At 45.4% G+C, this 16,262-nt stretch overlaps 1 protein-coding gene across 2 annotated transcripts in view; it reads left to right on the top strand.

Moving 5' to 3' along the window:
* Iqca (IQ motif containing with AAA domain) overlaps positions 1 to 16,262 on the top strand; it is a 111,305-nt gene that overhangs the window by 47,326 nt on the left and 47,717 nt on the right. The window contains exons 7-8 of one of the 2 annotated variants that reach the window (NM_001368722.1): positions 2,204 to 2,288; positions 8,048 to 8,200. In NM_001368722.1, coding sequence (NP_001355651.1) covers positions 2,204 to 2,288; positions 8,048 to 8,200 — 238 coding nt within the window. The remainder of the gene's footprint in view (positions 1 to 2,203; positions 2,289 to 8,047; positions 8,201 to 16,262) is intronic. The other variant, NM_029122.2, reaches the window with a different exon arrangement.

The raw sequence follows: 16,262 nt of genomic DNA, 5'->3' as shown, positions 1-16,262 counted from the left end.
AACTGCATGGTACTGGTATAGAGACAGACAAGTAGACCAATGGAACATTCCTTCCTTTCACACTTACAGGTGTGTGCGAGGCCAGACTTCCTTCCTGAGCTCTTAGCTAGTACCACATATTGCAACACAGCGGAGCGTGGAAACAGAGCAGAGCATCCAGCAAACTTTCCTTAAACCCGACTCCAATAGACTTTAAAAGATTATGACATTGGATACTGTATTTATTGTTCATTAAATTATACACACACACATATATAGTATATATATATATACATATACTTGTGGCAACATACAGTTGGTTGACTCCTGTTTGTTTATTTTTTCTTTTAAGTTTTAGTCCTTTGGGGACTTGGTACAATACATTTTGATCATACCCACCTCCTTCCTGACTCTTTCCAGGCCCATGACCCTTTTCTTACCCACCTAACTTTGTTTTCTCCTTTTTCTTCTACTCCTCAGGACCATTCATGTTGCCCGTATATTCTTGCCTCACAGAAGGCGCTGTCTCCTTGTATCCGCTGTGTCAGGGTCTTACACTCTCTCGGTCCCCTCTTTCATAGTGACTCCTGAACCCTGGGAGGAAGGAGTGTGATGTAAATGTCCCACTTAGGGCCCAGAAATCTGCAGGCTCTTATTCTCTTTACTTTGAGCAGTTATTGGTCTCTATGTCAATCAATGCCCTCGGCAAGGTTCCTGTTGCCATGGTGAAACAACACAAAGGCAAGCTGGGAAGAAAGAGTTCAGATGCCTTATGCTTCCCGTCATAGTCTATCACTGAAGGAAGTCAGGACAGGAACTCAAGTGGAACCAGCACCTGGAGGCAGGAGAGGCCCTGGGAAGGTGCTGCTTACTGGCTTGCTCATCATGGCCTGGTCAGCATTTTTATATATAACCCAGGTTTGGCCCTTGTTCATCAATAGCTAATTAAGAAAATGCCCTACAGGCCTGCCCACAGCCTGATGGTCTGGAGGCATTCTCTCAGTGAGTGTCCCCATCTCTCAGAGAGTGTCCCCATCTCTCAGATAACTCTAACTGGTGTCAAGTTGACTGAAAACTAGCCAAAACCAGCACCATCTTCTTCAAATAGAAGCTTCTCTGATGAAAGTTGAGAGATGCACTAATCTACGAATGCACTAATCTAATCTAAGTCATTAGGAGTTGGTCTTCACTTAGCAGACTAATAGCAGTATAGGGCCAATGACTGTCTAGCCTGGTAGGTTACCCCCATGACATTTGTACCACTATTGCAGAAAAAGGCATGTCTTAATAGGCCTGCAGTTATTGTAGCTCAGAGCGTTCAGAACTGGATAAAATTGGTGATAACAATTATTTTTAAGTGGACTAGAAAGTACATATTTTAGGATTCTCTGAGTTTTGATGTCTAATAGGGTAAATATCAGTAGTGTGGCCTGCATAAACAGAAATCCTTAGGGGTCCTTAAAAATTGTTAAGTGTGAAGAATATCTTGAAGCAAGAGTTTGAGAAGTAGTTAAATATGACCACGTCTTCCAAGACTTGGGCTCTCCACTTCTGGGAAAGAAAGGCTCTTAATTCATCAGCTATTTTCCCTACACATGGAGTAAGTGTGACGCTATGTCAAACTCAGTTTCTCTTTTAAATAATGACCACACACCTCCTTTGTTAAGTCTCCACACCAAATTCTGCAGCCTGCTTTCTTTGTGGAGAAATTACGTGGCTACAGAAAGAAACCTTTGTTGGATCCTATCAAACATGGGGCCCCAACTTCCTAAAAACCAACGCATATGTGAGTGTTTTGGACACTTGCTGGACGTGCCGTTTGTACGACTCCACCCTTCTGTTTAGCTTCAAAGTCCTGTGTTTACCTTATGTTTTAAACAGGAAGAAATGATTTGTGTTTCTGTCTTTGTTGAAACTAAACCACAAAGCATCTTGATATTAAGGGGGGGGTGGAGGCAGAGGAAGAAAAGTACAGTCTATTTAAGAGACAGAGACAGAGACAGAGATGTTCACCTCAGACTAACGTGTCCCCAGAGGCAGGAAACCTCAGGCTGCTTGTCACCAATCCTCTGAGGCTCAGAGATGCTGTCCAGCCTTGGGGACAGGAAGCCTCGCCCCAAAGATTCATCACTTAATTGATGTAAACTCACATGTGTTGGCAAGCAGGGCTTTACCAAAAGACTCCTCTCACTTCTGTCTCTACTCACACTGTTTCTCTCTGCAGGAATTTGACGGGCACATTCCCAGACTACCCCAATGAGGAAGACGGAGGTTCAGCTCTCATCTTTTCCAATAAGACCCCAGAACAGGTAAAGAACTGTGTGAGGAGTAAAAAGCAATCATGTCACAGGGATCTTTTCTTAGACTTGAACGTGAGTGATCCCACAGTGTGCTGTGTCTCCACCATTTTCTTAGGGTTGCTTATGCCCCAGGGTGAAGATCTCTTCGCATGCTCTTTCTGATTTGTTTCACAATCAATTCATTCCTTTCCCTGTCCAGTCTTTGAAAAAGCTGTAGTAACATATGCTTAGAGCATCATGTCTGTCCCCAAACAGTCTGAGTTCTGGTTCCTGGTACCTCTCCATCTCTCCTCCCTCCCCAACATCAGGCTGCTGATTCCAGCTGTTCACTCCCCCAGCTGCTCCCTCATGTCTTCCCATATCTCAGGCTGCCCCCTCCTGTCCCCCCACAACTCAGACTGCTCTCCCTAGCTCTAAGGTGATTTCTCTCAGATCTCTTAGTATAATAGCCTTGGCAACTCTAACAAATACAGAGAATTTTAAAACAGACATTTATAAATGCTTTAAGTGACATTTATTATTTCACATTACGAGTGATCTTCCTAGAAGATGCTGCAATCTCGGAATGAAATCACACTGACAGACACACAGTTGTCCAGAATTACATGGATAAACCTTTACTGGGGAGGCAGAAGAAGCCTTAGTTAAACCAAGAGATTGATGGATCAGTCCCCTGAAGACTCAATAAAATAGAATTATACTTCATCCATTAATCCCAACCCTTAATGCAATTTTGGTTAAAACCCAAATAATTTTTGTATTGACAAACATATTTTTTTATGGAAGAATACATGGAAATCTCTGAAGAGGTCTAGTAAAAGAATCCATAATGGTGGTAACACCACAGAATTACAGAAAGAATAGGCAGAGGGCAGCAGCAACAGCAGCACATTTACTCACTAAGAAAATGTCCAGTGCCAGCTGCGATGCAAAACACATGCAAATTAATCACAGGAAGATCAGGCAACTTGGGCAAACTCACAGTTAATAAACTGTGGTTCCTAAATTCAAACCACAGAGGCCAACATGAGAATAATGTGTTCAGAAGCCAATTCAGATACAAATTAGAAGTCAGCCATCCCGATAGCTTCTTTCAAAGAAGGGAGAATGACCAGCAGGTAATGGGACAGCCAAGTCTGTTCACTGCTTGACAGAATTCAGTAGATCCTTTCTTACAAAATAAATTCCTTTTACATTGAAATTTTACATGTAAAAATATTAGACCACAAATCGACAGAAGAAATTGCTAGGATATTTAATAATCAAAAGGGTGAGGGATAATTTTAGAAGCATGTCACCACTGGCAGAAGCCATAAGGAAAAAAGACTAGGATAATTGTCTACATAAAACTCAAGCAGTTAAAAAGAAACCACCATAAGTGGCATAAGAGTCATGAAAAACTAAGGAAAATCTTTGTGGTGTCTCTGATGAAGTCGGTTCATATTTAAAGAGTCCTTAGAAAAGAATGAATCTCCTGAACATTTCAGTAGAAAAGACATCAAAAATACAAACAGAACATTTTTAGAGAAAAAAGTTACCAATATAAAACAGTTCTGCTGTGTCTCTTTATTCACACAACAAATAAAAATATAAAAAATTTTAAGTTAGAAAACCAGCTTGGTGTACATATAGGAAAATGTCACTCTCAAACACTATGGTTGGGAGAATTCATTAGCATGGCATTTTTTTTTTAAAGGGTCATGGACCTAGCTGACATGCAGAATTTCAGTGTGGATGCTCTTTGCCTGAGGGACACCATTTGAAGAATTTATACTAAAGAAAATAACAAGGCAGGTTGCTGAAAGCTAGAAATGGCAGGCTCTTTCACACAGGACCAGATGGTAAGGACCTTAGGCTGGGCATGGATACACTCCGCCATAGCTGTTAAACACTACCATGATGGGAAGGAAGACAAGCCACAGTTGTATACACGTGATGGGGCTGTGTGGCTCTGACCAGACTGCCATCCTCATTACCCCTGCCATAGTTTGGTCATGTCTGTCTTGTTTAAAGCAACCCCTTATATAAACCAAAGTGTGTGTGTGGTGTGTGTGTGTGTGTGTGTGTGTGTGTGTGTGTGTGTGTGTTGAAATAGTCTCTGTAGCCCAGACTAGCTGCAAAGTCATTATGTATCAAGGATAACCTTGACTTTTAGATCCTCCTGACTCTACCCCCTAAGTACTGGGATGACAGGCATGTACCACCACATGCATGTATGTGGTGTTAGAGATGGAACCCAGGACCTGGGCTTCCTGCAAGCTAGACAAGCACTCTTCCAGCTGGGTGATATCCCTAGCCCTCTAGTGTTGGGGAGGTGGGGGTAGTGAGTAGTTGTCGTTTTGTTCTTTTAAGATTTATGTTTATGAATGTTTTGCCTGCATATGTATAAGTACACCTCAATGTGTGCCTGGTACCCGTGGAGGTTCAAAGAGGACATTGGATCTTCTGGAACTGAAGTTATTGGTGTTTGTGAGCCACCATGTGAGTGCTAGGAACTGAACCCCAGTCCTCTCTAAAACTAACCAGTGCTCCTAACTGCTGAGCCATCTCTTCAGCTCCCAGCCCAAACCCCAGTGTTCTTATGAGAAGCTGAGTCCCTGGAACACCATGCAGTGGAGTACACACTCTTACAGTCGGGGTCAGAGACCTCACACCAGCCCTAAGCCAGACTCCCCACTATGTGCCTGGTGACCTGCGGGGTCAGCTGCAGGGTTCCTCTTTAACCTGGCGTGTCCATACCATCAGAGGCCAGCATCTTTTGCATCTCTTCAGAGCACACTCTGCCCTACCACAGAATACTGTATGCATGTAATACCAGCACTGTTACTTGGCAGCTCAACAAGCCCTGCCTTGAGGGACCATCACTTTAACTCTCTCTCTCTCTCTCTCTCTCTCTCTCTCTCTCTCTCTCTCTCTCTCTGTGTGTGTGTGTGTGTGTGTGTGTGTGTGTGTGTGTGTGTGTGTCTGTGTCTGTGTGTGTGTTTTGGTCTTGGCCCTGCAGCTAAGTCTTCAGGAACAAGCAGGATCTTGAAAGTCAGACCAGGGCATGCAGCCAAGCATGCTTCACCGTAGTTTAGAGAGCAGTGATTACAGGATTAAGAATGTTGGTGGAATGTCTCAGTTGTCCACAAGAAACATGAAAAGGAGGCGTTGACTCTAGTCAAACTAGAAACAAACCCGAGGGCGTCTGGTTAATACATTCCAATAAAGCAAAGGGGACCACAGGGAAGCTTAACATTAAATGACAGACGATGGAAAGAGAGAAAGACCAGCCAGTCCAGACCACATTCCACCACAGGCAGTATGCAGCCTGGGCCTACCTGACTCGAGATGGAGACCGGGCCATATCTTCCTGCTTGGACCATGTATGAGCAGATGAGAGGACATGCATCAAGCCCTGAGTTCAATTCCCAGCACTACCAAAGTGGGGGAGGCTGGGATATTGACATATCAAAACTAGCAGCACACTGAAGAGGTAAACCACGGCAGTTAATTCAGAATGAGACAACACTTTGAGTTTAAGATACGTGTGACTGCACTGCACTGTATCATGGGAAGTGACCCAAAGAAAAGAGCAGGAATTCATCACATGGACATGGAGGCTCCAACCTCAGCATCTCTCCCTGACACTGAGAAATAAAATTGAGTCGTTGGTCAGTAGGGTTCCAGAGACACTGTCAAACGTTACAAGTCATTTCTAATGCCATTGATTAGCCTACAGCACTTGACGGTAAGATGCTATTGCTGCAGATGCTACACTCTTGAGTCACAGGACATGGAGAAATCAAGGTAGTGCTGACCTGGAATGTCTTGTCCTCATTGGCTAGCTTTTATAGTGCCAGAAGGTTCTGTTAATGATACAGAGAGAGAAAAGTATTCAGCAACCTCACTCAGCTGTGAACCCCATGAACCACAGTACTGACTGGCCTGGCAAGACATGCTCACTATTATGTGTGATAGAGCCATAAATATTCTTGATGTAACCAGATACTTTCTGATTAGCTCCACGAGAGAGGATTTATACCTGATCCTGTTGGTTGTGCCCTAAGCCCATGGCTAGATGGGTCATAGGCCATAGGGAGAACCTATTAGTAATCATTATTCTGCTAGGTAGACAGAGTAATAAACTGCTCAGTTGTGGGAGAGGGGTGGAAAGATTATAAGAGCCATAGGAAGTGGATGACCACAGAGAAGCAGTATTTGTTGGACATGACAGCAAATCAAAACACCTATGTCTAAAGATACAAGACCTGAACAAGTCCAAGCCAGTGGGATTCCCAGCACGGACAGGGGAGGGGCTCATGGATTCCCATCCTTAGCTAAGGAGCATCTTGCCCTTGGTGGCTGCTGAGGAATCGAGAGTCAGGTTTCTTCAGTGATGTGGTCCCTGAGAAGGCTGCCCATGCTCCAGCCAATAGTCCTACATCCACCCATGCACACGCAGGAAGCAACAAGTAGAGACAGTGTCTGTCTGTCTGTCTCTCTCTTTCCCTGTCTGTCTGTCTGTTTGTTTTAAAGCAAGCACAAGAAGTTAGGGGGGATAGTTGTAGGGAATGGGGGAGAAATTGGAGAGGGAGAGAGTATGGGGTGGACTTGATCAAAACACATTACATGCATGCATGAAATTCTCAATGAAAAATTGAAGTCAATAAAATTGAAATATATGTACCATTCTTTAACATAACAATGTATTTCCATCTTGGTTTGAAACTCAATGTCATGCCTAATTAAGTTCACGAGAAATGGTTCCACTAATGGTAGAAACACACAGGAATGGTCATTACACAACCATTATTAGACACTGTACAATGTGAACTGTGCATTCTCAGTCAAGACAAAAGGCAAAGACACACATCGGAAGGGGCACGGGATCGCCCACTGCAGATGTGTCCTAAATACAGAGAAGCCACGAGAATGACTAAGGAACTGAAGAGTAAGGGCTGAAACAGGAGCCTTACGCTATTAGTGTGTGGAGCAGCGGATCTGTGTGTGCAAACACTGGTAGAGAGAAAACACCATAAAAGCCATTTAGAGCAGCAAACCGTCATAAAGATGCAACACCTGGGATAAACTTCGTAATGATGACTATATGCTAAGAGTTACAGGCTAGACAACAGGACAGGGAAGGGAGGGCTTGGGTAGGAGTGATCAGCTGCACAAACCCCCAGCTCTGCCAAACATCATTCTAGAGATGTGACTGGTCAAAAAAAAAAAATCCTAACAGTATATCATTATTTGTTGAAGCCTCAAAGAGCCAGGATGAGGGCTTCAAAGAGCCAGGATGAGGCTGTTTTGGTCAGAAAACAGACAATGGAGGATACCCAGCTCTGCCAGATATTAAACCTATTTATTAGGAGCCTGCTGAGGTGGGTAAAGGCTTGAAAAGCTCTAGCTTCTGTATGCATGCACACACACACACACACACACACACACACACAAGCACACACACGCACACGCACACGCACACAAACACTCTCACAGCTCTAGTAGAAACAAAAGAGCCTGCAGGTTGGATTACCAGAGGATTGAGTGCGACAAAGCTGCCCTGCATGCACGTTGCTGGCCACCCAAGGGAAGCGTGGTCTGTTGGAGCGTCACTGTAACCCCTGAAAATATGGAGATATGGAGAGAGGTGCCTGACCTCTCAGGGTAGGTGGCACCTTCGAGCAGGAGAGCAGGGCAGATATGGAGCCCAACAGGACAGAGAAACAGTTTTCCTCCTACCCGGGGCGTATGAGGTGCTGTAATGGTTTTGGTCTTTTCCATAGGTTATGGGGGATATCATAGCCACCCAAGAGGAGGAAGAAAAACTTAAGAAGAAAAAGAAGAAAGAAGACAAGGAGAATAAGGGCAAAAAAGGCAAAAAGGAGAAGAAGGAGAAGAAGGAGAAGAAGGTCAGCCTGAAAGAAAAGGCCATGAAGGTAACACGAGTGAGAATTTTACAAGATTGATTCTCTTTTTTTCTTCCCTCTGTCTTTGCTCGGCTCTCAGGCAGAGGCGTGAGCTCGAGCCCGCCGAGGTCACGGTCGGTCGCTTCAGACTCTGCTGTGTTTTATGTTGATCAGCACTCACACACACTCTTTTCCACATTTTATAAATATCTACTAGGACAACTGTCAGTGTGGACAACTCAATCAGTTTCCGTAATTTACATAATCATTCCCCCAAAATAAATCATTTCGCTTGTCTTTCTTCAAGGCAAGCTGTTTGGCAGATCAAGGAGCCACTGGGAAGTGAAAAATACCCGAGTCTTTGTTAGCCCAAATGTGCTCACTCGAATTCATCATTGGCACTGATTCAGCTGGGCGTGGCGAGGCACACCTTTAGTCTCAGCATAGGGAGGCAAAAGCAGACAGATTTCTGTGGGTTTGAGGTCAGCCTGATCTACAAATCGAGTTCTAACAGCAAGGGTTGTTACACAGAGAAACCCTGTCTCAGAAAATACATACATACATACATACATACATACATACATACATACCACTGAGACTGAGGATATGCCTCAACAGCACCTTTGAAAATCATCAATAAAGTGTAGGCAACTAGCATTTACTCCAGGAGATAGTTGTGTGGGCATACAGGAGAGCGGTATGTGTTGGGGCAGGGTGGGGGGAGAGGAGAATCCCTTCTATATGTGACAAGTTGGGCTCCATCAAATTCGAAACCTCTTGCAATGTGAATGAGCTGACAAGGAGGATTTTAAAAGTGAAAGAGTGGGAGAGTATGGGGGCATATGGATGACAGCTATCAGGACGTAAAGTGAAAAATGCTTAAAAATCAAAATAAAAGTCAAAATGAAATGGCAAGCTCAGCTGGAAGAAGATACTTACAAGCTATCTCAGGAATTGTTGCATATATGATGAATTCTAACCATGTAAAGAAAGACTTTTCAGGGGATTTTTTTGGTTTGTCATCAAAGCTGTTTGGGATTTCAGACAATGAGTTCCTGTTCCCATACAATACCATGATGGGATACCTCCATTGGGGGATAGCTCCATGGGGATAGCTCCATGGGGACTATCTGAATTAGTGGCTACCTGGATGGAGGATACCTTCATGAGTGGGAGACATATCTCAATGAATGGATACTTCCATGACAGATACCTTCATGAGGAAAAAGTATCCCAAAAGTGATACTTTTGTGAGAGACCACTGAGGCCAGAAGGCCATTTTTACCAGTGTGCAGCCACTTCTGCAAACCTGCTGTCAGCAGCAAAGTAATTTGTCTGGCTGTGGCTCTCATGGTCCTCATGCCAGCTTCGGGAATGAACACGTGAGAAATGAGCCCGTTGTACATAGTATACCATTGCAAGTTGTCGGTGCTTCTTCCAGAACAAAACATGACCAGACTGAAGGCTGCTGGGAAGATCTTTGGGCCCCTACACAGCACAATCAATTCTGAGAGTTCTTGGTTGATGGTATCACCCAGCCATGATGAGCCACAATCTTCTCTCTAGTCTCTTGGCCCAAGGAGGAGCTCCACATTGAACAATTGGGCTCAAGCCATGGGACGGTGCCATCAACATTCAGAGTGTACGTCCCCTGCTCTGTTAAACCTTCCAGGACTCCATCATGGTCACATCCAAAGGCTTGTTTCCTTGGTGATTGTAAATCTTGTTAAGTTGGCCACAAACAGTAACATCACATAAACCTTCAGGTAAGACCAACGAGGAGCAGAAACATCCTGGGGCAAGGAAGAGAGCCAGCAGTGTGAAGACTATATTTAACTGCCCGACTGTGTCCATGTATGTAAGGATAAAAGAACATTGCTTTCTGTCCCTCGGCTGTGAGAAGAGACAGCTAAGAATGTAACAGAGACAAAGTCAGATGGCTTCTTAAAAACTGTACCTCCCCAAAAAAACACCCCCCCCCAAAAAAAAAACAACAACAAAAAAAAATGGGCGTGGTGGCTCACTCCTTTAATCCCAGCACTCGGGAGGCAGAGGCAGGTAGATTTCTAAGTTCGAAGCCAGCCTAGTCTATGGGGTGAGTTCCAGGACAGCCAGGGCTATACAGAGAAACCCTGTCTCGAAAAACCCAAAGTGTGTGTGGGGGGGGGGGGGACTGTGCCTCTCTTCAAAACCTGAAGAAGGGTCTGGGCTAGAGAGATGACTGCAGATAAGAGCGATTGTTGCTCCTGCAGAAGACCTGGGGTTAGTTCCCAGCACCCACATAGTGTCTCACAAGCATTCATAACTCTGATGTTAGGGATCCAGTGCTCTTCTGACTTCTGCAAGCACCAGGCACACACATGGTACACATATACACATGCAGGCAAAACACAAACATGCATGAAATAAATAATAAAATGCATCCAAAATGGCTTTCAAACCGGAGAAGGGCAGGAGAGATGACCCCTTGAAGGCTCCCCATCTCTTCCTCTCCTTGGTCAGTGTCCTGGGGTAGAAAACAATATTTACTGTGGAACATCTTCCCTTCTCTAGATCTAAGATCTAGAGGTAGATGCCACCTCAGAATGAGAATAATCATGGCTAGTGTCCTGGGTGTCACTGTATGTCAGCTTGACACACGTTAAGAGTAATCAGAGGAAATAGCCTCAGCTGAGAACGTGCCTCCTTGAGATCCAGCTGTAAGGCATTTTCTCAATTAGTGACCAGTGGAGGAGGGCCCAGCCCACTGTGGGTGGTGCCATCCATTCGCACCTGGGTTCTATAAGAAAGCAGGCTAAGCAAGCCAGAAAGCAGAACCCTCCATCAGCTCCTGCCTCCACGTTCCCACCCTGCTTGAGTTCCTGTCCTGACTTCCTCCAATGATGGGTTGTAATGTGGAAGAGTAAACCAAATAAACCCTTCCCTCCCCAACTTGCTTTTTGGTGCTTGTCCTTTTTTTTTTTTTTTTTTTTTGCAGTAATAGAAACCCCAACTAAGACAGCTAGAAACTGTATTTTAATATAAAACTATGCCAAGGTCATCTGACAGCATATTAACGAATATATATATGTACAGTTGAGTGTCACATTCTTGACACCATTAGAGACTTGGAGTTGTTCGTGCCTGTCAGGAGGCTTTTCTCACCCACACAAAATCAGCAACAGAGCTGATAGAATCTGAAATGCAAAACCAAAAATTATGATGCTGTGACCCAGATCTGTCTCAGTTTTCCTTGATGATTATGCATTTAACCTTTGTCACAAGGATGCCCCTGGTTTTTTTGTTTCCAAAGCGGCATTGAAGAGACAACACTCCTGGTCACCCACAAGTGTTGGCAAGGTATGGAGTATGTGTGTAGAAGGGTGGGTGGGGAGTATGCAAATGAAGTTTACCAACAAAGTAAAAATCAGAAGTAAGTGATGTGCTGCACCTATTCAGCTGGTAGAACCTGGAACTCCTTAGCATTGAGGTATGATGGACAGGTATCACACATGCAGGCAAACAGCAGAGAACAACGACCAGTTCCCTCAGGAAAGAGCAATAGGATGGCCTTCTTCCTTCCAGTTTTAGATCTTGCATGGTGCTGTGGCGGGGGGGGGGGGGGGGAGGTGGTGTCATTTTTTGTGGAACTAATCCCGTTAGGTGGCTTTGCCTCAGGGCAACAGGAGGAGCCAAAGGGTAGTGTGAGTGCCTTCAGGGGAGCCAGCAATCCAGCATCAGTAAACAGCATGTACACCAAACAGGTCCTGAGTGACATTTGAACAGCTCTGAAGAAACACAAGGGCTCACACTCCTCACCTGGAAGCACTGGGCTTGTTGGGTGCCAAGAACAAGCTTGCTGAGTCATCAAATGATAACATGCGACAGGGGTCATTCGAAGTGTAAGGGACAACAAGTGTGACCTCCCTGGCCTGGAGTGGAAAAGGCTAAGCACCCAGATCCATGAGCCAACTTCCTCATCTATCTCCTCTGAAGAAGAAAAAAAAAAAGTGTGTGTGTGTGTGTGTGTGTAAAACTAAGACCCAAGTTCTCACCTGGCCTTTGCCTTCCCAGCTCGATGCTGACCGAGCTGTGTGCATGGCAGTCCTTTTTCCCACACGAGGCCGTGGCTGGACTTTCCTCTATTCAGCACAATCTCCAGCCACTTGGCTGAGCTGAGAACAGCAGGGTCGTGGCCAGAAAGTTTCCATACGACCTATCCAAGTAAAGAGTCAGGGGAAAGAAATGCCCTTAGGATTAAGATGGCAGATTCAAACTTCCTGGAGGAAAACCCTACCTACAGTACCCATTCAAAGAAGTGATGTACCGAATGCTTAGAACAGCGGCCAAAGGAGGAGTTGCTCAATGAAGCCGAAGGCTCTTTGTCAAAGAAAGCAATGCATTTCGAGGGGGAAGCAGAAGCTTCATGCTGCACTTTCCCCTCCAATAAGAAGGCGGCTCATGTAACCGTCAATTATTTCATTACTGCATGGAAAACCAGACTCTATTATGTCATGGGAATGTCTCATGTTCTCTCTTTAAAATCACCAGGATTAGATGTTTCCCAAAACAGCCTCACAATGGTTTTGCCTTTTGAGAACTTGAACTTTGTTGTAGAGATAAAAGCAGGCCTCTAGTTTTGCTTCTATGTTCCTGCCTCAAACACCTGTTGCATGCAGAGCTACACACTGGCTGCAGACAGAGCAGGAAGCACGTGCGAGATGGTATCCTTGCCATGAGGGTACCTCGCCCAGTGGCCAACCACCTCTGCTGCCCTGTCCTTGGGCCAAGTCCAAGGTCTGTGCGGAGTGCAGCGCTGGGGCCTTCTGAGGCTCTTCCTTTTGGCTTGACTTTTTCCCTCTGCTTGTCTGTGTGGATCTCTCTATTTCCTCCCCTGCCCTCTCCTACACACACCTGTATGCCTGTGCCCACTGTTCCATACTAACACGGATGAACAATCTTCAAACAGAGCTCTTACCTCTGCAGCTCAGAGTTCCCACCCGCATTCCTCTCTTCTGTTATGTGTGGCTCTGCAGCGCCACTGTGCGCCTTCCCAGGAACTACCTCCACCTCCTCTCTTCCTCCTCCTCTCTTCCTCCTCCTCTCCCTCTTCCCCTTCCTCCTCTTCCTCTTCCCCTTTCTCCTCCTCTTCCTCTACCCCTTCCTCTTCTTTTTTCTCCTCTTCCTCTTCCTCCTCCACCTCCTTCTCCCCTTCTTCCTCCCTTTACTCCTACTCCCACTCCTACTTCTACTCCTCCTCTTGTTCCCCCTCTTCCCATTTGGTCCTTCTTTTATTCCTTCTCTAGATCCTGCTCCTGATCCCACTCCTCCTCCTACCTCCTCCCCCTGATCCTCCTGTCCCTTCTCCTTTTCTTCCTGTTCATTCCCCTCTCTTTTTTTCCTCCTACCTCCTCCCCTTCCTCATCTTTATTCTCCCTCCTGCTCATTCTCTTCTTGGTGCTCCTTCTACTACTGCTCCTTCCTCCTCCTCTTCTCATTGTCCATTGTTCTGTGGTCACTGGCAGTGTTGTCATTGTTGTAATTGGTTTGATTTGATGTTCATAGCTGCCTGGGTTTAGTGTGGTTTCTGTGGCAGGGTTCTCTTTCCTCATCTCTGAGAAGTACAGGGACTGAGTCCCCACACATAGGCTTCTCACTGAGACCCCCACAAATACATCCAGAAGAACTTTGCATCCCAACAGATGCACAGACTGCAGCTCAGAAATGCCAGAGCCTCAGAAAAGCTATGTGGCAAGAGCACTCCAAACAGTCATCACTTCCTGGAAAACTGCATGTGCCTATAAGCATCACAGCTTCCAACAGAAACCCCAAAAGTAGGTAGTAGGTAGGAAGACCACCAATACAGAGTCAATGATGTGAAGTGGCTCTATCACCAAAGACAGTCTGCAGAGTCGGTAAAATCCCACTCAAAATTCTACTGACATTCTGCACAGATAAAAAAAATCATAAAATCCATACAAAAGCAGAAAAGACACGGGTAACCCAAACAGTCCTGAACAACAGCAAATATATTGCTATATTGCTGAAGGCATCACAATAGCCAACTTCAAACTGTACCACAGAGCCACAGTGACCAACACAGCACAGTACTGGCACAGACAGGCATGTAGGACAGTGGAACAGAGAAGAGGACCTGGAATACAGCCACGCAGCTACAGTCACCTAATAAGGAACTGACAACACACACTGGAGAAAAGACAGACTCTTCAAACAGTGCTAGAAACAATGGATTCCATGTGTAACATGGCTTTTCATTAAGAATACAAAAAAAAAAAAAAAAAAAAAAAAAAACCAGAAACAACTAGCCAGGCATCAGATACCCCCCCCCCACCTCATACATTTGAAACTCTAATTTCTGCATATCGGAGAGAGCACACAACAGCCTTTCAGGGCTGGCTTACTTTGCTTCATGCGATGATCCACAGTTCCATCTGTTTCCTTGCGCATGGCACACTGATGCTATTTATGGCTAGATAAAACTCCCAGGTGTGTCTGGACTATGTTTCCTCACCTACTCACACAAGTTCTGATATTAAGTGTCAATCACTCAAGCCCTCTCTACCTCTGCCTACTGCAGAGACTCTGTTCTGGTCACTCCAAGGGGCACCTAGGCTGATTCTTATTTTGGCAGCTGTGAAGGATGAACATGGACGTGCAGGGATTCCCTGTAGTAAGATGTCTTAGAACCCTTCAGATACAAGCCTTGAGGCAGAGGCAGGCAGATCTCTGTGAGTTCAAGGCTAGCCTGGTCTACATAGCAAGTTCCAGGCACCCAGAGCTACATAGTGAAACCCTGTCTCAAAATAATAATAATAATAATAATAATAATAATAATAATAATTAATAATAATAATAATAATAATAATAGCAAGCAAACAAACAATACATTCTGGTGAGGTTGTTGGGGGAGAGGAACCTTTCTCACACTGCTAGTAGGGTACAAATTAGTGCAGCCACTATAGATATTAGTGTGGGATATAAATGATTTAGCTACACCACTCCTGCTTCTGGGGTTAGGGGTGGACAACTAGATCTGGGGGAAGAAACATAGTCCAGACACACCTCGGAGTTTTATCTAGCCATAAATAGCATCAGTGTGCAGCCCCCTCCTAACGTTGGGGCTATGCACATGTAGGACGCTTAAAGACTCTGTGTGGTCCCAGTGACCGGCATGCTTCCTTTGATCCAATTTGACAGTAACAATAACCACAGCATTTGTCACCAGAAACTATTGATATGGTAGGAACACCAGATGAGACTGTGTAGAGCTAGTTCTTACAATCAGAACAGAGGGAGAGAGGGGTTCAGAGCAAAGCGTGTACACAGCGGGCAGATGGCAGTCTCCTGTCTCAACAAGCAGAACTGACAGAAGACGCCAAGGGCAACATGTTTGGGCTCTCCAAAGTGGGGAGTCATGATTGAGAGTTCTCCGGTCTCAACTCCATAGAGGAAGGTAGCTCATTCCCAGGTAAGGGGCTGTGGCTGATTCCCAGGCTTGGGAACAGGATCAATGAGAAACAGGAAGGGCACTGGTACACACCAAAGCCCCAAAGCTCAAAGCCCCGAAGCTCAGGGTTGTGGGGAGCCGCACTCACATTTGCCATTACAAGATGGCGCTGACAGCTGTTTTCTAAGTAGTAAATAATCTGCACATGTGCAGGGGCAGTTTTCCCGCCATGTGCTCTGCCTTTCTCGTGATGACAACTGGGCCGATGGGCTGCAGCCAATCAGGGAGTAACACGTCCTAGGCGGAGGATAATTCTCCTTAAAAGGGACGGGGTTCTGGCACTCCCTCTCTTCGTCTCTTCCTCTTCGTCTTTTCCTCTGCTCTCTTCCTCTGCTCTCTTCCTCTGCTCTCTGCCCCTCTCTCTGCATCTCTCTGTGTCTCTCTCTCTTCCTCTCTGCCGCTCTCTGCCGCGCTCTTCCTCTCTTGCTCCTGAGTAAGCAATAAAGTTTTGCCGCAGAAGATTCTGGCTTGTTGCGTCTTTCCTGGCCGGTCACAAACGCGCGTAAGACAGGGTGAAGAGAAGCTCAAAGCCCAGCTATGGGGACACTGGGAAGGGAAGCAGACAGGACCTGAGCTGAGGGTGCA

Source organism: Mus musculus, chromosome 1 (genome assembly GCF_000001635.26).
Source record: "Mus musculus strain C57BL/6J chromosome 1, GRCm38.p6 C57BL/6J".
NCBI lineage: Eukaryota > Metazoa > Chordata > Mammalia > Rodentia > Muridae > Mus > Mus musculus.
Note: the sequence above shows the minus strand (reverse complement) of the source record. Positions and strands in the feature narration are given on the sequence as shown.